A 21,105-nucleotide genomic window follows, 5' to 3' on the forward strand; every position below is an offset into this window, starting at 1 on the left:
GTTGTCCAACCCATCTTTATCAGCTGTGTTTGGAAAGCAAAGCTGATACTAGACTGTACCTTCGTTATTCTTCAAGTCTAAACCCTAACTCTTATTTTTTCATTTACGTAGTTTTGTAAACACAGAGAATGCCTTACAAATACCAGCCTTAAAGAGGTTGTTGTCTAGGGGGGGTTTTCTATGAGTGCTTGAGTAAAAGATTAATAACGTGTAACAGGGTTCAGCAAGCTCTGGCTGACTGAAAGTTGCATTGTTTCTTCAATGCAGAAAACATAATTAGCTTGTAGACCTTGAGAAAAGTATTATTTTAAGTGGGCATTAGATAGGCATATAAATAATAAATATTTGAATTGTTACATTGTGGATTTACTGTTTTTAATGCAGATATGAATCTTTATGCTGCAGGGCATAGCCAACCACTAACTGCTTGCAGTTAGGAAGAAACTCCCTGTGTGGGCATATTATTATGTAATTGCCTATTTATGAGGCTTCCTGTACCTTACTCTGAAGTGTCTTAAACTGTCCATATGTCCGAGACAGGGTACTGGGCTAGGGAAACTCCCTTAATCCATGCAGTTTACATTCCTAGCAGGTGTTGTCAGCGTAAGTCCTTGGGAGGCAATCTTGGTAGTGTGTGGTGCTGAGCCCTGGGAAGAGGGCATGAAATCCTATAACATTTTAAAATACAATATGTTAAAATGTTTTTTGTAACATCATTTGTGGTTTGGTTCGGGTTTTTTTTTTGAGCAGTCCAAGGCGAGGCTTTTATGAAGTTTGTCATGATACACTGCTGATATTCAGCACCATGCTTGACCCTTATATTTAACTTTGTCACTTTTCTTCAACGCATTTTAGTTTTGAGGGTGTGAATGCTAAATGAACTATTTGTATTAGTGTTCAAGTTCTGTGGTTAATGGATGGTTTCTCTTATGAAATGCCATTTATGCGAGTTGTCAGTGCAGTTTTAAACCCACTTTCTGTGTAGAAGTAGCTGTTAATTCTTGCAGCTATTAGAAAATGACTGAGCCTGAAAAGATCAATGAAATGACAAAGCATAGCACTTAGTGATCAGCTAATTACTTGGACTAGCCAGCTCTCAAAATGTAGGTTTTTCTTCATTTGGGTGCAGCCAGCGTTGTTGTTTTAATCCTAGCTCTTCAAGTCTGTATTTTGTCTTGGAATGGGGAGAGGTTTAGAAAAAGGAGCTGAGTTCTAGGTTGCTTGATTATTTTTGACCTGTGTGCTTGCTACTGCTTTACGATGCATGGTTCTTTGAATAGCTAATTCTAGATTTATTTTGCTTTTGGAAGTAAAAGTATTGTAACGCACATTCCAGGATGACCTGTTAGTAGTTTGTCTACAAAAAAAAAAAAAAAAACCCAAAACACTTTGTCTTGAACTTGATCTGGTTTTCTGATGTAGTGTTTTCCTTCACATGGGAAGGATGGAATATGTTCATGGTAGCCTGAATGAAGTAATAGTATGTTGTAGATAAGGTTCTGAATACTGCAGTGTGACCCCCTCAACGGACTTGTAGAAATGTGTGATAGGACACATTCTTAGACAAAACCAGCTTGAGCTGTGGATTGCATCTACAAAGATATATTTCTGTTTGATTTTTGTGTTCAGCATAAGGTGCTCATATACATTTCCAGGACTCTCAAATGCAGCTCAATGTGGTGGGAATCTGACTGTTTTCTATGTTTTCATGTGTCCTGTTTGCAAAACAACCCACAAAAATCCCAGACCCCAAAAAACATCCAAAACACCGGTGTGGTGGATGTGTAATAAGAGGCCTTTTGTTCTTGGAGCACACAGTGCTAAAGGGAAGTATGCTTTGCCCTTTCCTCTCTATCTGAGAGCTTTCTGACTATAGCTTGGGAAATATCAACCATGCTCCTGTTGTTGATCATTCTGTGGTCTGGAAGTGGTAAACCTCTGTGTTTTGGGATAACTTTTTTCTTTACAGTGTATATCAAGCTGATTTTTTTTTTTATTATTCTCTACTACAGAGTTTGGTAAAAGATTACACGCTATGTTTCAGTAATTCTCACAGGAGTGAGAAAAATCTGATTGTGGAATGAAAACCTAAACTAACCGTAAAGCTAGAGGCTGGGTGTTATCCCCTTGAATAGAGTGTTAATCAAGCTAGGAAGTAGACTTGAAATATGTTCCTGGTTCTCAAGACTGTGGAATTCATCCACTAAACTTGTATAGACAGCTGAGAAAGCATAAAATGAATTTTCTAAGTACTTTAATTCATTTCACGTCTCTTCAGAGAAGTGACTGCTCTGACACTGACTAATTCCACTAACATGGAATCCTACTCAAACTTTTGGGTTCCCCAAATGGCCGGATGAGACCAATGCTTTGTTAAAGAAGAAATGTTAGGTGAATTGTATATGCCCTGAAATTAGTTCAGAAGCATTTAGAAGTGTATAGAATAGCAGTCAAGGAGCATTAACGGACAAAGGCAAACAGACCACTTCAGAAAATCAGTAACTGCACCAGCTTGAGTTAAGCTGTTGATTTTGGTATTTGAGTCAAATCAGCTCTGCCCGTTAAAAAGAAACGTGCAGCAAGGCTCGGGAATGCTGTTGCACATGCCGCTTGACCTCAGCTGTTGTTCACCAGCTCACATCTTACCACTCATTTACTACAACTTGAGTTCTTACCCTATCTGTAGTGTAGTGCCAGAGGTAGCTGAGTCTGGGAAGAACTTCCTCCAGTCCTTCCTTTTGTGCTCTGACATCCTGTATGGGCATATAGAAACGACTTGGAACTCTCTGACCCAAGGATGCAGGTGTGCCAAATGCCACTACTGGTATTGGCCTGTTTTTGTAGTGTACTGGCATGTACAAGGCAATCAGTTCTTTGATCTCAGGAGTAAAGAAATGCGTTATGAAGTTTTGTCTGACGCTGACATCTGTAAATATACATAGATTTCAATGCTACTGAATTTTTACTTGGAACTAGAAATAGTCAGATATTATTCTACAAACACTTTTCATGGCCATGAATCAAAATTACTTTTCCACAACATTGTTTTGCATTGCAGAACTGAGTAATACCAAACATTCAAGGCACAGGCGAATTTTCTGAATAGATGTTTTGGGGAGACCAGGATCTTGTCTGTGTCTTTATTCCACAACATTTGCTTTTTCTTTTATTTTAAATCTTTCTTCTGAAGTGTTCTTGTTTGGTGATGTCGTGAGCGAAATGAGTATCGGTGTGTCTCTGAGAGCAGTGTCCCAAGAGTGAAATTGAAGGCGACTTGCTCGTTCTTTTTCTTGTCCTTCATGGCTTCCTATTTTATGTTGTCTGGAGGGGGATTTCTGTTGAAAGTCTGAATATAGAGCCTCTCCCCCCTCCCCTTCAATGGAAAGCAGAGTGGGTGGAGTACAAGTTTCAGGTCTAGAAACAGGTAAGAGTAGTGTAAGCTCTTCCGAAGTCACGAAGCCAGTGTGGAGTTGTGTGTAAGCAGGTTTCTTAAAGCATCCTCTTAATGTTGCCGTTCTTTAGAAAAAAATTGTAGTTGAATGATAAATTAGTATCTACAACCAAAATGTGAGCAGAAGCTAAAGAGGACTGCAGAGCTCTGGTTTGCTATTTTGATCCTTTTGTCTGGTTAATTTTTAGCAGTCAGTATATTTAGATTCTATGCATATAATAGTGCCTAGGGCAGTGATAGAGGGTGAAATGATCATAAGGGTTTTTAAACGTATCCATCCTTAAGTCTCAAATCAGAGCCTTAAAATAAGTTGTTACTTTGTTACTATGCTTACACTTAGAACGCTATGACACTTTGTGGCATACTTTGTTTAAATAAGACAATTCCTACAGCGTATTGTAAGTCCAATTCTTTTTTTTTTTTAAATAGGTTTAGCAATTTTAAATGCAATCAGGAATCCTCCTGATGGGGGAAATCGGGGACTGTTTATGTGGTATGCCCATGTGATGTGAAACAGATGGCTTCTGTATGTCTTAGTAAATTACAGCAAAGTTGTCTTGTATTGCTCGTGTCTAATATTCCCGGGAAAGAATTATGGAAGATGCTGAGCACCCTCACCTCATGTCACTAGGTATTGTCATGCGTTGAAGTGCCTTGCAGTTGATTCCTTTTAAACAAACCAATAAAAAACCCTCCCCAAAACTGTATTTAGACAAATGGATGTATAACTTCCTTGGGTTGTTCTTTCTAGCTGATATCACACTTATTAATATCATTTGGAATACTTTATTTCTATGTGTCCATATCTCAATTTCTCTCTGAACTGGAGTGTAGCATAAAAGCTGACAACTTTTACTCAAGTTTATGTTGTGAACTTGAGGGGGAAAAAACCCCAATCCAGAACAGCAGCAATAAAAAAATCCAGAAATACGTTTCAGCTGTAGTTGAAATGAAGACTAGATACATTTGGCCTTGTAAGTGTTCTTAAATCGGTCAGCTGGTAAAGACTGTGCAACATATTTGGAGTAGTTATTTTCTAGTCTGTAGTCTGGGGAAATTTGGTCAGTCTTGTTCTGAATGTGTTGCCTCCTGTAATATTTTTATAATGGAAGTGAGCTGATAGAATGTTATGTTGGGTTTTCTTTTTTTTTTTTTAAAGCAGTTTATAAAACTTCATTATGTTTCTGGAAGTTTTAAATACATAGCCTAGTATAGCTTAGTATTTAAAAAAAAAAAACCATAGGCGCTTTTATCATGGTTGGTTGTGTTTGTTTTGAATTTTTAAATTTTTTTAACAAGCGTGAGCCAAGCCCCTCTATCCTGTTATCTTAGGGAATGGCTCCTTCAGATTATGGATGAGCTTTGGTAGCATCAGATAGTTTCAGGAGAGCCGTGGTAGCTGAAATGTTCAAGTTACTGAAGGCTTGAATTATTACTGGAGGTTCGTTGAAGGAGCCAGACTATGTTGGTGAAGGTTCCCAAGAAGGGAGCGGGAGGTTACAGAATATGGGCAACAAGAAAGGTGTATCCACATGTATTAGAATAAAATTTTCTCACTGCATTATTGTGTGTGAGAGAGAGAGAAAAATTGAGATTGTTCTGTGGCCTGATCTGTTTTGCTTGGTCTGTTTCTAATCTTTAAAATCCAAAATTTGAGAAACTTTTAATCCTTCTCTAGCCTTGTAGTAAATTCAGGGATCTTGGGTGCTCTAAAATGGAGGCAGGTATGCTAATTAAAGCAGTTTACGCTGTAGGGGGAAGGGATATTACCTTCACGGGTGGTAATTGGTAGCTAAGAATTTTTTTTGCAAATTACATTAATAAACAGGAGCGCCAAAAATGAAGGCTGACGCAGGAAGTTCAAACAGCGAGTCAAGTCTGGCTCCGCTCGGGTTCACCTTGTGTTCACATGGGCTTGTAAATGGCAATGGCATTGTTGCTGAGAATTCATATTCTTTAAATGTTCCTCCTATATTACGTTATTGACAAGTAGAATAAAAGTATTTTGTGAATCAGCTTGCTGCTTCGTTTCCTAACAAGCAAATTGTATATTAAAATGCAAAGCTTCTGTCATTTGCATCTGCGAAAACCTCTAAGCCTTTCAATCAATGTAATTTTTTACAAAGCTAATCACAAAGTAGGAGAAAAAGCTTTCGGAAGCCTTTTTTAAATCGACGTGCGTTTCGCTTGGCGAGGACGTAACGCTGGAGCAGAGCTCTCCAGACTTGGAATTGCTCTGCTCTCGAGCGTTGGCTGTATCGGATCCCCTCGCTAAGGCCCCACTTCCCTGCACACTAGCTTGGTATGCAGAAGCTGCGGAGTCTGTTCAGTGCGCTTTATTTACGGAAACAGCAGGGTTGAGATTGATTGCGTTGTGAGACAGTGTGTGGATGAGGGAGGGTCACAGCACATGCTCAGTCCTGTCAGTCCGAGGGCGAAGTTTCTGCGTTCTGCGTGCAGGCTTAGGTCATAGCACAAGCTCAGTGAAAGCTCTCTGAGGTCTCTCAGACTGCATGTGCCTCCATTTTGAGTTGGTAGAGTGGAAAAGGCAGAGTTTTAGCTGTTAAGTAGAGGGTTCAGGAATACATCTAAACCCACAAGAGCCTGTCATAGTCATGGATGATCCATTCAGCCCCTGCAGGTAGGCTACATCACTCTGGCCTCCCCTAAACAATGATGATTGTTGCTGTTATTTGTGACTTCTGAAATGTTTATGAAATCATTTCATTACTATTGCATGTTCCTCAGAACCTCGTAATCACAGCAGCTTTGCGGTGCAGCTGTTCGCATGGTGCATGAGGGCACTGAGCAGGCAATCTGCTGCCGAAGGGGTGCATGTAGCAAAACGTTGAAGCTGCGTGGGCTTATTTTTCATTTTTTTTTCCTACCCCCCCCCCCCCCCCTCCCCCCCCGGGGTGCAGTTTTAATTTCAGTTGTGCTGTCTGCATGCCAACCTTATGGCAGGTCTGTGGGGAGCTGCAGAGGCACCGTGCCGGATGCAGCGTTACCGAAGTGGCTGTTAGGAAATGTTTGGGCCTGCAACAGACTGTTTAGATAACGTTGCGGGGAGGGTCGTAGATCAGCAGCCATTGGTTGCTCCGAGGATGGGTGGTTCTCGTTTCGATTGAGGGGCAGTGATCCTGCTGCTACTTCCTCGAGTATTAAGGAAAAAAAAAAAAAAAAAGTAGCCAGCATGGTTCTGCTTGCTGGTCGGTCGCATGCAAATAACACTTACGCATCTAAAACGCAGCGATATTGTCTCATGCGTTGAGAAGCTTGTCAGGTGACAGCCGCGTAAGCAATACCCGCATTGGTTTTATCGGGTTAGCAAAACGCTTACATTTTTAGACTGATCTGAATAAAATAGAGGACTTGGGCTCTACAGTTTTGTGTAATGATAGTATGGTGGCAACTGGCTTTGAGGTCCTTGCGGGACAGCCATCAGTGACTTGTCACTGCCAAATATAAACAGGTTTGAGAGGACTTGGGTGTGTGGAATGGGAGTAAACTTTATTCTGCAGCGTGTTGTCACAATATTCTGAACACAGAATATTCTGTCACAATAGTTTCTGAACTTGGGCAAAGCTGGGAGCTGTTCTGCTGTGGCCCTCTGCCTAGCCCGCTGGCTTGCAGAACTGATCTGGGCACCACGGGGTCTATTGCTGAGGGGAAGTATTTCCGTCAGGGTAACTTGTTTGCGAGTTACTGGAGTGTATTGAGTTTGAAGGTGACAGGATGGCTTGTGCCACTCAGTGACACCTCTGGAACTTTATAGCAGGAGGTTGACTTTTAGCCTTGCACGCAGCCATTCACCTGTGCGGTGTGCATTACTGGGGCTACCTTCCTTCTCTTGTCAGAAGCTGAGGAATGAGTGATGAATAAAACTGCGTAATTTTGCCCATGTTAGTGCCATGTCCATATCTGTATGCTATCTGAAGTGTCATTCCCTTTTCCCTTTCCTTGTATACCCATAGAGCATAAAAATAAAGAACACCTATTTAGTGTGGGTCACTGGTCATTTTTGCTGCTGGCTGAAGCAAAGTCATGCTAATGATTATAGAGCACAGTTCCCTTGAACTTCAGTCTGGCTGAATCACCTCAGTTGAGAGGGTTGTCTCCATAGGCCTAGGCTTTAGAAACATTCTTATTCCTAATAAAGGAGCTACTTGAATATGTACAGGAATATGACACTGCTCTGCAGGAATACAGGGTTATGACACCTTGTGTCCTTAACAGTTGTTTTAAATGTTGATTTATAAGCAGAAAAGAATGCATTAAGGGATGGGAAGGGTACAAAGTGATCTGCTTTGTGCTGTTTTTCAGTGATAATTTGTGCATGCATTTAAAGACTTGAAAAAAATGCCACTTCTAAACTTAAAATGAAAATTTGGTCATGCTTCTTTTTAAAAACTGTAAGGTTAACTTACAACAGCACAGGTGGAAAAAAATTAAAACGCCTCTGGGTTGTAACAAAACACAATCTGATTGTCAAACAAAAGGATTACATTTGGCAAAACAAATACTGCTGGAATAATATGCAAAATAAGGCATTCTTCACTTAATCACTTGCCCATGAGAACTTGTGGATGTAAGGTTGGTTGTACTGGCTCCCAGAGCTCCTCCTTGAAGGATGCCTCTGGTGTCTGTGCTGTGCTCCTATAGAATCAGATGGTTCCTGCTCCTAGGAAATGTATAGGTATTTTTATTCCCTGCGGCAGTACCCCTCTCACAGCAGGCCTTCAGTGGTTTTGAGATCTCAATTTTTCCTTTCCATGTGCTTCAACACAAATGTCTTTCACCTGTACTGCCCCTTGTGGGGTTGGTCAGCCAGTTCATAATGAATGCAGATCCTTAGGTTTGTGCATAGGTGTACAAGACTGTTACACTGGTTTAAAAAAAGCAAATAAAAAACCAATGTCCCCCTTCCCCCAAAACCAAAAGAAACTACCCCCCCCCCCCAAAAAAAAAAAACAAACAAACAAAAAAAAACCCAACAAACCAAACCAAAAAACCACCCAACCAAAACCCACCAAAAAACCCAAAACAAAACCAAACCAACCAAAACCAAAAAAACCCTTTGGTAGTAGGAAAAGTAAGGCTGTCTAAGTTATCGGTGGTACTGGCAGGATATTTAGTGCGCTAGAAAGACCCTCTCTCCTTGATCAGACTATGGGGGGTTCTTATGCAGTTAGTACTAATGTTTTGTGAAGTTTTAAGCTGGCTGAATGCCCAGAAGATTCTCCAGTTCGGAGACTGTTGATAGGTGGTCTGGGGAGTTACAGTTCTGCTCCAAACAACTGTTTGAAGTTACAAATATATTACGGGAAGTGCTTGTATTTTGTCCCATGGATGAAGAAATAGTGGCCAAATACTTGGTAGTCTTACTTCCCCTTGTTCTGGCTTCATTTTAGCTTTTTTCAAGACTTAAATCAGCAAGATTACCTCTTCCCCCTTCCTTCCAATTCTTTAGGCTGTAATTTATTTTAATTAGAGCTTTGTATTTCCAGGTGTATGGCAGAACTAGCGGTATCTTCAAGCTTGTTTTATGCTTTGCATTCTTCATGCTTATCACCTTTAACATGTGCTGTTGATTCTCCATGTAGCTGCAGTTCAAGGAAGCTGGAGATTTGTATTGTCAAGCAAGCCAAGAGACTGAGTGGTAGATCATTGCATCTAACCTTGATGAAGCTTTATGGAAAAAATTACCTGCTAGGTTGCTGCCTGGTTCCACTGTCCTGCATATAAACTGTGATTGTGATGAAGAAATGGTGCTGATGTAGTATATAGTCTGTTTTAATAGTGAATATTTGCTCTGGGAAGTGCAAAGGTGCTGCCTGGCCATTTTAGAAACTGTACAGGATAAACACTTAAAGCAACATAATTCCATGCTGAATTCATTTACGTCTTTACTTATCAGCGTAAGTGTTGCTTGTAAATAAGTAACATTCTGGTTCTATTAAAATCACATGTAGACCAGATAAAAAACTTTATATTGTGTGAAGGTTTCCAGTAATTCATTTTTTTGAAGGTATGATCAAAATACTGGTGTGTTCCTTATTTAAAGTTAAAACAAATATTGGAACACAAATATTAGAGGTGATCAATGAAATACACAAGCAAAATGTTACTCGGACAGGTAATTCCTATGTGGAGAGAATGCTTGTTTCCTTGCAATACGTTGTGTCTCAGAATGGCTGTATTATGATCACTTCCATCCTACCTTTTGAGTAGGGGACAATAGTTCTAAGGACTGTCTAGTCCTCTTTGTTCTCATACATAAACCTGATGGAAAATAATGTTATCTTGAAAAAGCTTTCCCTGTCTGACTCAAACTTTTGCAACGACTTCCTTCTCCAAACAGCAGCATGGGTGCAGAACACCGAGTCCTCCGCTTCCTTAAAGTTCTGACTCTGCAATCAGTCAGCAGGTTTGAGCTTGTACTGAAGATACATGTTTATCCATTCCTGCTTTAGATTGAGCAATCACTAAAAACATTGCCATATAAGTTCATTTGCCCGAAATACAGGTTTGAGTTTTTTCACTCGGAACACAAAATTGCTCGTGCTTTTTTTTTTAATTATTATTATAACACACTGTTACAATGGGTTTTAAAGAAAGCTTAAACTTACTAGAGGCTGACTATTAGCAAGAATATTTTCTGAACATTAAGATACTTCACCTAGAAAAGGGATTTTTAAAATCTGGCTTTTAAAAAAAAGGTTTAAGGCACAAGTGCAAGCTCGACACATGAAATCAGGTAACTTGAAGTAAAATTTTTTTGTGCAGAAAGTAATTGTTGGGAAAAGCTAACAAGCCATTGTTTGATCTGTAAATTGATATAGGTCCCTATATAATGAAAACAAAACAATATGACTAACTCATTGTCTTTAAGCAAGAATTGCTGTTTGGGGGGAGAGGAGCCAATTCAGTTCTTAGGCACCTAACTCCCAGGTTTGTGGTAGTTGTGGGTTTTTTTGGTTAAAGGTTGAATGGCCTGAACCTGATTGTCCCTTTTGTATTTTGAACTGTGTAATGTAAGAACATGAGAATGCATAAGAATGGTCTTCCTGGGTCAAATGGAGGATCCATGTGGCTCGGTATCCTGTCTCCCAACAGAGACCGTAAGCAGATGCTTGGAGAACGTAAGAGTAGAGCTGTGATGTATGGCAGAGGCTTATGGTGTTTGTGGGCAGTCTATTTTGCATCACTGTGGTGAAATCTCATGACTTCTGTAGTGCTGCAGAGGAGCAAATGTATGTAAAGCTCTTCTTTTTTTTTTTTTTTTTTAATATAGTTAAGTCTTTGCAGACAGAGCCTGCATAGCATCAGATGAGGGAGGAGCATGGCAAGGGAAATTCTGAATTTTGTTTTATGGATGCACAGAATAAAATGAAACAGTGTCCTACTAAATGGGTCTCTTGAATGTAATGCCAGTCCCTTCCAGGCCCTGATAAACTATTTTTTTTTAACCAGCTGAAGTTGGAGTGGAGGAATTTTGTTCTCTCCGGTTTTGCCTCTCTGGAGATGGAACAAAATGATCCTTGCCAGATGTTTTTAGAACTGCCTCTGAAAAGCACTTTTTTCATCTTGGTTATTGGACCATTTGCATAAAAGGATTTTTTTAAAAACCTTTTCTTGAGACTTTCTTTCCTGACTGCTTCAGATTTATATTAATTTTACAGAAGTCACAAATATCTAGGAATTGCCTTACTGTATCAGGCTTTCAATTTACGTAACTGATTATCTTGCCAATAATAGTGACTGTTTGGCTACATCAATGCTGAAGTGTATGATTGCAATTTATAATCTATTCTGCCTATAATATATAGATCTAATCTGGTTTTGGTTTCATTTAGTAAGCCATTGATTTTCTTACCAGGCTTTGTAAATAAACCCAAATCTCATAAAATTCATTGTTTAGTGCTGTAGCTTGTTACTGCAAACAAAAAACCAACCCCCCCCAAGCCCCTGCATATCCTAGCTTTAAGCTGTGTCTTTCCACTTCTAATCTTTTGTCATATAAAAGTAATGACCTCTTCCAACTGTTTTTGGGCACTTCCTTAGCTAGCAATCTGTCCTGACACTGTGATGGTGGAATGCATAGTCATCGCTATTCTGGCACCCCTTCTCGTCTCAACTTCAGAGCCCTGTCCCCTCGTACAGGCTGTGTTCTGGGATGGTGGGAGCTACTTGGACTGATAGTGCTTCTAGTTTAATTGTTGAAACTTCTGCTGCACTGTGAAGTTTGCCTTAGTGATATGCATATATTGCAGTAGGCAGTGGTTTTTAGCAAGATGGTTTTGAAAACCCTTTTTGGAGAGCTCTGAAGAGAATCAGAAAGACTGAGAGGTAGTCTGTGGCTGAGCCGTTTGGCTGGTTTAAAAACTTTTTCTGTTGAAGCATCCCTCTAGTTTAATTACAGATCATCTCAATATACAGAATCAGGAACGATTATGCCGAGAGTGGTTAAATGGGCAGTGCAGAATGCTGCCCCATATGTGACATTTGGGTTGTGGTGTTTTGGTTTGGGTTTTTGGTTTTTTTTTTGTTTTGTTTGGTTTTTTTTTTTTGGTTAATTTAATGGTAGCATTAAGTTATTTTCATGTTTTCTGAGCTGTTGCTGGCTAGTAGCAGGTGTTTCAGAAAGCCAGTGGAAGTGCAGTATGTGGTGCAGAGCATTGAGTGCGTGGTGACCACGGCAGAAGGAAATTAAACCATGTCTAGTGCTGGGTGAAATGAACTGATGAAGATGATAGCTGGTTCAATGTGATACTGCGGTAGTACCACCTCCCTCACCCCCGTCTCAGGCATTCAAGTCAGTATAAAAAATGTGCAATTACTGCATAGCATGTTTCTTGCTGAACTTTGGTATTAAAAAAGAGAACATGAAAGAAGCAGTATCACAATTTCTAAGATTCCACCTTGTACATGTGATCCCTGACCTTGAAGGTCCACCTTATGTATGCAGCGTGTGTCGTTTCTTTCAGAAGCCTGGCTTCCTAGCAAAGATCTTCATGAAACATGCTGGGTAAAGAACTGACTTGGCTTCATGTCAAGGATAGGACAGTGCAGAGAAGTGCTACGCAGAAGTCCACAGATGCCTTTTGCCATTGCCTCCACACTCTGGAGAGTTTTGCCACGAGTTTCCGGCCTTGAATCCTGTATGGCTCTGGCAATACCATAACAGCAGTTGGTATTGCAGGTCCTGACCCCAAGTTATCCTCAAAGCTGATCTGGTGTACTTCATTGCAGCTCAAACTCTTGTCTTGTGGCAGTTCTTTTGTTGCTGTGTTTCGGTCCTTGATGGCATTGCAATGCTGCGTTATTTTCATGGGCAAAGGCTACCAGTTGTGCCAGCTTTTGTGTAAAGGGTATGCGTCTGGTGTACAGTATAGACAAGGAGGTAGATGATAAATAGAGAAGGTTAAACTTGTTTCTATATTGGAAATCGTGCAGGAACTGGTGGTGCCAGCCTGCCTTCCTCTCTTGCCTTCTTTCTAAAGCTGATAAATTAAAGCCCTGCACCACCCTGTGCCGTCTCCTATTGCTTTCTCATCCTCACCTCTGAACTGTTTTCTCTCGGCGGTGCTGCTTTTGGCCTTGAACCTCCAACCTCCCCGGTTGCTTTCGAATTGAAAGGACAAAGCTTTATTGAACCGAACATCCTCTCTCTTCTCTCCAAACCGTTTGGAACAAGCCTCTCTCGGATGAGAGCGTGCTTGTTTTGCCCTGCTCTGCTACAGAAGCTTCTTGCCTTTTTGATATTCAGTCGCAGGCTTCCAGCTCCTTTCTGACCAGCCCCTGTTTACTTTGCAGAATACAACGTTGTCATGGCAACAGGTTACTTTTCAAAGGGAACATCTTGTCATTATATTTAATCCACTGCAGCTGAAGAGGACTGAAATATTAAGTTGTTGTTGCTATGGATACTGCTTTGTTACATCAGTTTCTTTTGTGTCAGATTTCATATACAGTGTCGGCTCCTCTTTTTTTCTTTCCCGTAGAATAAACACAGAGTGCCGGTCCGTTATTATTGTAATTGCTCTCCGCCAATATAATTTAGCTTCAGAATCTACAGTGCGTTTTAGTTCCCGTAGCAAGAATTTTCTTTCCATTTGCAAACCCGTTCCCAGGGACGTGGAAACAGTAAAAACTATCTAACAGACTGTGTGCCCTTGCAGAGCGATCGGCTTTGTGCCCTTTTAAAAAAAGCGAAGCGGGATGGAGTGCAGTCTGAAAGAGCTTCCTGCACAGCCGCTTAATTCAGTCCAGCCCTTACCTTTCGGGGCAGGGGGAGGGAGTCCCTTTAGGGTGCGAATGTAATCAGGAAATAGTAAATGAGTGATGAAAAGGCACACAGAAATATTTCTCTCGACACTTCATTTTCATGTGAGGAATCGTGGTTGCATAGCCCCGTGGAGTTTCCCCAGCTAACTCCGCATGAATAGTTAGGAGCAGAAGTCCCATCCAAAACTTAGCGTTTATCTTTGCAATTACTTACAGGATGCTGGAGCATACTATAATCGGGCTTGGTTCTTAAATGCTTTATTTATTGTATTCAGTGTGATGCAACTGCATGAGGAAATTGGGCGTTGGGGGATATTTGGAGTGCTGTGTTTTTCCTATTTAAACAGAAAATAGCTCAACTTTCTGTTTAAGTACAAAACCTACTTGTGCGGCCTTTGGCTGGCGTGAAGTATTGTAGTTGGCAGAAACTGCATAGACATGTTTTAAGTTTCACTTGCACCGACTAGCAGAGATGTGCATGGCTTTAAAATGAATTCTGGGAATAAAGGAAGAGCATCAGCGTTTTCTGCTGTCACTTTCCCCTTCGTTCCTCACAGGGAAAAATTCTGACACCTCGTAGCTGAAAAAATGTACCCGAGTATTTAATTTATAACTTTATTGTAAATATAAAATTTATTTTCTAGTTCAGTCATTTCTTTGCATAGCCTGAAAACAAGAGAACAGTGTCAGATCATGTCTTGCAAAAATATGCTTTGGAGAAAAACATTTTGACATGTTCTCGTTCTTTTCAGGAGACTTTTGGCACGTATTTTAGAGTGGATCTGCTTACCAGGAAAGTAGCATTGCGTAGACATCGCGACATAGGATTGAGTATTACAAAACCTGTGTTAATTCCTGCCTGACAGGTTCTCCTGTCGCGTTGTCTGGGATAAGATCCATTCAGACCCACTGCTGTAGCTTACCCGCTTGTGCACCGATGGGTAACGTTTCAGAATGGTCAGTAAGGTGAAGTTTCACTTAATACGCATATGCAAGATACTTTGAAATTTTGAGGTGAAAATGTTCATAAAGATATGCAAATGATCATGTCAAAAAACCACTCCCCTAACCTTTTTGACTGCAAATGGTATTTAATGGTTTGGGCTATCCATTGTTAGCTTCACTCAGGGCTAGTAGTTTACGGTCGTGATCTTAATTTTTAAAGTTTCAAGGAAACTCTTTCTCGGTCATTGCTTATGATCACTGTGAACACAGCAGGGTGAGTAAGAAATCCTGCAGGGCGGCAGCTTACTTGGAAAATGATGTCATTATTCCTGTAACAGCAAATTGCAAGATGAATTAAAGGTTGCAGTTTTGGGATTAAAGATGGTGATCTGTTAGGTTTATGTGTGTGCTCTTCCTTGGTAGTGTGTTGAGACTCACTTAAATGTCTTGCAGTTACTGAAGTGTTAAATTCAAAAGTTTGTCTTATAACAGCTCTGAATTTTGTCATCCTTGTAATGTGATATGTAGAATATAAATAAAAGATGTCTGTTTAAATAAGAACAATTTATAGGAGAAGAATAATGTTGATCTTAAGGATATTGAATTTCCTTGGATTTGTTGTGTGCTATTTTACAGGAGTCTTGGAGGGCCATTTAAGTTTTCAGACTGGAGCTGCATTTGGTAGCCCAAATACCAATGCTCAGGCACAAGTGCCTTTACAGACTGTAGCGATCTGGCTCTTGACAAGGGCTGGATATGTGAGATTACAGCAGAGAAGTGCCACGGATTCAACTGTAATCCTTGAGAAATTAGTATTTCCAGTATGTAGTTCTATTTGTGTGCCTTCTTGTTGCTTATATTGTTATATATTTAATAAAGAAAAAGGGTCAAAGGGCAGTCTTCAGTGATAAAGTTTTGTTTACACTGTTGGTCTGTTCAAAATTTAGGAAGAAAAATTCTGTCCTATCAGAGGTGTTATTCTGGTTTATGGTGGCATACCTTTAACTTCTGTTGTTGCCAGGGTAATTCTGCTGCAACATGAAAAAATAGTTTTTCTTCTACCATATAATGTGATGTTTCAGTAGCTCCAACTAACGGTGTGAGCAGCACAGAGCCCTTCAGAGAATAATTCTCCCTACATGGAGGGCAGTTCATTTGGAACTTTTTTATATAAAGTTTTTTCTTTTCAAAATAGTGGAAAAATATGAGGGCCAAGTGTATTATGTAGAAGGGAAGCCCTTGTCGGATGTATTGAATTAAATTCACTTCTACAAATGTTATGAGGCATGTTTTTATTGCTTTTTAGATTTTTCCATGCTTTTGTGTCATGCTATCGGATGTGATTTGAGCAAATGAATTAACAGCAGCAATAATAATTTTAACTTCTTAAAACAAGAGCTAGATAATTTTGCATGTGAGATCCAAAGTAGCTTGAATGGTTTTCCATGAACTCTGCCTGGAAAAAGTGGAATTAGTTTTGCCAATTCTGGTCATGCAAGGCTCTGTTCTTCAAAGATTAATACCCCAAATATATTTATTTAAGATATTTTCTCTTTCATAATGAAAATGACCACAAAGATGTTTGAGGAACATGGTATTTCCTGTGTATTCATCTGTAGCATAGTGCTTAGCATGTTGTCGGTGTTATTTTAGGTTTGGTGTTGAAATAAGCAGTTAAAGGAACATAGTCCTAGTAAAAGTCAGATGCTTGTTGGAAGGTGATTTTTTGCATAGCAGGCTTCTGAGCTGGCTGGCTAAAGCACCGAGCAGTTCAGAGCTGTAGAGAACTGTAGAGCGGCTTTTAAAGGATCTTGATTAGAAGTCAGTGCTATGCCTGCATTGCATGAAATCTAAACATCAAAAAGTAGGAAGACGTGTGTCCCGTAAGAGCTGCCCAATGCTTTCTTGCTCCTGTGAGGACGGATCACACTGATCCTCTTCCTGACTTCAGCTGCTTGACTAAAAGTTCCAGACTTGCCCTGTTGGTTTTTGCCATTTGCAGTGTGGCCTGTAATACACCTGCATTTATCCTTCTTGTTTTCTTAATAATGTATTATTTTTGCTTCTCTTCCATTTGCATCGGAAATGCAATGACAAAAAAATACAGAACATGATCCTAAATTTCATTAATTGTAATTCTTTCTCGTTACTGTTTTCTTTATTAGGAGACTAAACAGTACCCAAGGTGAGATCAGAGTTGGACCCAGCCACCAGGTAAGGGACTTTGTATTCTAATATCCAGAGGGCATGCTTTTGCTACCTGATCTGTTCAGAGGACACTTATTTAAAATTGTATTCATTCAAATACAGATGAGTTTTTTTTTTTTTAGATTCATCATGAGTTCTTTAGAATTCCTTAGCTCAGTTAATGAGATTTTTCTATGTCAAATGTTGATATGTTAATGATTTTTACTAGCAGAAGTGCTATTGGGTTAATCCTAGAATAAGATTGAAGGAATATGAGTAACTACTGGAAGTTGAAGGAAAAATCTCAGCTATTATTGGGCACATTCTGGAGTTAAAAATGAATGCATTCTCAGCTGGCTTTCACCAAGAAATGTTTTTAATAAACTAATAAAAAAAAATTAATTTGCTGGTGTTTTCCAGTTATATTGAAAGTAGATCTTTTAATTTGCATAGTAAAATTGTCAAGTTGATAGTATGTTGCCTATAACAGTTAGTCCTTTTCGTGAATCTATGTATTTAAACAAAATCACGTTAGAAGTTGATTAAAAAAAGGAGCAGTTTCCCAAGAACAATGTTACAAAATTAGAAGGATGGGGGAACTTTAAACCTCAGAAAGGTTTGTTTCCCCTACAGCAACTGTGTTGAGCTATACATCTATATGTATGCATGTATTCATCTTTTAACACAGGATACAGTGCTTTTAAGCATGTCTGTTAATGTAGGTGTCATTAATGCAGAATTCACAGCGAACCTGCTCTCCCTTTTACGTTCGTCTGAGCGTGCTGTGCCGGGTGTCATGCCTGTGGCTTTGCATTTCCTCATTGACTTGGGTTTACGCTTGAAGTCTGCGCATGTTCTCTTCTTAGTTTTGTATGCTAAATGAGTTTAGCCATTTAGCCATTTATGTGCTACTGCAGCATAAAAGTTGGGGGGGAGCATTGTGTATTTAGTAATTCAACAGCTGCCTTAAAAATGAGATTAGTATTTATAATTGGAGCAGTTTTGGCAGCTGTTAGGGATAGACCTGTTTCTAAAAGCCCTGTTCCTGTGTTGCCATGTGGCAACATCACCAACACATCTCCCCCTGCCATTCAAGAGGGTAGCTGGTCCTCACCCTTTACCTGTATAATTTTCATACAAAGCAGTTTAAATTCTTTTCAACTAGGAGGCACAGTAATTCTGGATGATTATTGAAATATCAGTTTTGTCCATAGTCTACAGAAGTCATATTATAATTACAATATCTTATTTGTATTTCCCAGGAAGTTTTTTATGCAGGCTTTCTTTTCACTTTCTGATGCTGTAGAGAGGATAAGTTCCGATTTTAAAGATAGGGAGACCTCAGTTGTGGTGTTTGTTTGACTGTGAGCAGCAGTAAGAACTGTAAGTCCTTAAGACCAGTGCCTTAAGTCATTTGGATTGTTAAAATAGAAATTGAGAAAGCATGCTGAATGTGTTCAAACACTGGGAAGCAGAATAAGGTTAAGACTCTAGACGTTAGTTTGTTCCTGGCATGTTAGTTCTAATTTGAGGGAAATCCTTCATAAGCATTGGAAATAATCTGCCCTTAAAGAGCTTTAACATACAACTTACTCTGGTTTATAAGGCCAGATCTGTCTCCAGGAACTGAGTGCTCTCCTTTACCTGTGGAATTGACTCGGACAGTACAAAGTGCTGGATTTTTGCATCCAAGTGATGAATATTCGTTCAGACTCTTTTTAAAATCTTGTTTAATAACTAGTGGAAGTAAACATTTATGGAACCTATGTAACATTCTTAAGGATGTTTTGCATTTAGAGGAAAAAAGTCCTTGGCAATTAAACCTGTAATATTCTTTTCACTAGTCATAATAAGAGTACTGTAAATGATACCCTCAAAACAACTTTTATCTCAAATTGTCATATAATATTTTGGCAGGTATTAGTCACCTGTGCTGCAAGGTATAATTACCAGATGCATTTATGGATGGGAAAAAAAGTAGGAAGAAGGTCTGCTGAGAATACTGTTAATTTTTGCTTGCTTAATGTTTTAAACTTCCATTGTTCTTTGACTTACTTGCTGAGCATCTATGTTTCTGACAAATGTCATTGCTAGGAGGATATATTCTCACTCTGTTAATTAGTATAAGGTATAATCTTGAGATATATGAATGGGTGATGGTAGGCCTTGGTAGGAAGTCAGATTGAAGATGGTATTTGCCGCTTTCTGTTCTGTAGTCCAGTTCATCTGTGGAAAGTGTAAAAAAAATAGTCTCCTCTTCGCACTGGGCCTTGTTAACTCAGGGAATGGATACACTTTCCTCCACCTGCCTTGTTGAGATTAAAGTATATGTAGCAGAATCCTGAGATCCCAGTAGTGGTTTCTGATGAATATCTGTTGCTTTCATTTTCCTTAAATTGTGCGTGTTACAGATGCTAAAGGATGGTTGGTTTTTTTTGATACTCAGTGCACAGATACCTCAAACTACTGCTTGTATCATAATAGCAAGTAGGGACACAAGTGAAGATAAATGTTTTATAGAATTGCAGTTGTTCTCAAAATTCACATGCATAGGAGGAAGAGACTGGGTCCCTACTAAACGTTCTCCTATGAAAACTTTTGGCAAACAAATTAATGACCAGAGGTGTTCAAGAGGAAGTTGCTCTTAGGAGTAACTCTAGTAATTATGTTCCTAGGGTACATAGGGATGAACATTAATTTGTGAAAGCACTCTGGTTGCTAGAATGCATAGCTCTTATAGAAACCTCATCTTGGTATAATGCTCGCTTATCCTTTTCCAGAAGAGAAGTTCAATGACATATCCATTTTCCCAGGCAAGAAGTAAAATAAAGTACAGATTAAAGAGGAGAACATGAAAGACATCTGAACCTGTGACTTGTAATTACTGGTTATGTATGAATGTTGCCTCTCAAATATGTTTAGCGTTGTAAGTACAGGAGGTAATTATAGGGCTTAAAAGCTGTTTCTGAAGAGGCTCTCGGCTATCTCATCCCATAGCAGTAGATGACTAAAGATGCTAATTGGGTCTCTGGATACAGCGTAATACTTATTTAGTGGCAGAGTTCATTTCACTGAGCTATCTCACTTTCAGGAAATTTCTTTGTTTCTCTTCAGAGTTTTAATGATTTACTGAGAACTCAATTTTAAACTTAGCGTCAAATATGTAGGGGTTTTGCCGATTTTAAAATGGTACGCATATGGTAGCCACATTCTTGCCTTCTTTCATATTAGTATGTTGTAAGAGTGCATTTTAGCCTGGCAGGCAGGAGTTGTAATAGCATCTTTTTGACAAATGAAGACTAACTGTCTCTTTGAGGGTAAATTGTCCAACAGTGTTTGACTTCTGTATAACGGAGGACTGCATATGCAGTACGAAACGGTTTCCTTCCAAGCTGTGGTATTTCTGCAGATGTGCTTGCACTTGGTCTCTATGCAGAAGGGCTTCACTGGTGGTGGGGTGAGAAGTGGTGTTGGCCCCGCATAATTGTCAGAAAATGAACTGCTCTTCTAAAAGAAGGAATGCTGAATAAAGTTAATAGATTGGGGCTTGATGACCCAGTTTCCTCCATAAACTTCTGAAACTTTGATCAGATAGCTTCACCACCTGTTGTCTGAGTATCTTCCATCTGTGAGATCATATTATTCCGGAGAATTTACAAACTTTTTTATGAATAACACTTGTGCATCCTCCTAACATTGGTAACAACTGTAATGCCTGTATGAACTCTTCATTTTGTTTCTAGGCTAAGCTTCCTGATCTGCAGCCATTTCCTTCCCCAGATGGTGACACAGTGACACAGCACGAAGAACTTGTGTGGATGCCAGGAGTCAATGACTGTGACTTACTTATGTACCTTAGGGCAGCAAGGTAATTTCAGCCAAGATACTACCAATGTCTTCAGAATGCTGTAGTGGAAACGTGGGCTGCCAACTGTACGTGCAGTTGGATACGGTCACTCCTTTCTGTTCTGTTTTGGTGTCGCATGGGTGTCAGACAGATAAGCTGAAATGTTGAGTTTGAGACAAGAATGCTCTGATTTGATGTGGGGCCAAGACAGAATCTTTCTATTGGCTGTGGCTTTTGGATTTAAAATGCAAAGCCAGCAGTATGTGCTAGCATGATAGAGCGAGCATTGGCCGTATACCATGTAACGAGGGAAGTAACTGCTCTGAGTGGAATAGCCGTGATAGCGTAGGATTCCTTCAGAGACTAAATGTGTTTTGAATGAGCTCTA

The 21,105-nt window shown here is 39.6% G+C and overlaps 1 protein-coding gene across 9 annotated transcripts in view; it reads left to right on the forward strand.

Annotated features, from left to right (window-relative positions):
• Window positions 1-21,105, forward strand: part of RERE (arginine-glutamic acid dipeptide repeats) — a 259,220-nt gene that overhangs the window by 136,970 nt on the left and 101,145 nt on the right. For 8 of the 9 annotated variants that reach the window (XM_075520190.1, XM_075520186.1, XM_075520189.1 and 5 more), the window contains 2 exons: window positions 16,849-16,897; window positions 20,614-20,738. In XM_075520190.1, the coding sequence (XP_075376305.1) occupies window positions 16,849-16,897; window positions 20,614-20,738 (174 nt within the window). Of the gene's footprint in view, window positions 1-5,955; window positions 6,093-16,848; window positions 16,898-20,613; window positions 20,739-21,105 lie in introns of those variants that run through there. The other variant, XM_075520194.1, reaches the window with a different exon arrangement.

Source organism: Mycteria americana, chromosome 18 (genome assembly GCF_035582795.1).
Source record: "Mycteria americana isolate JAX WOST 10 ecotype Jacksonville Zoo and Gardens chromosome 18, USCA_MyAme_1.0, whole genome shotgun sequence".
Lineage (NCBI taxonomy): Eukaryota > Metazoa > Chordata > Aves > Ciconiiformes > Ciconiidae > Mycteria > Mycteria americana.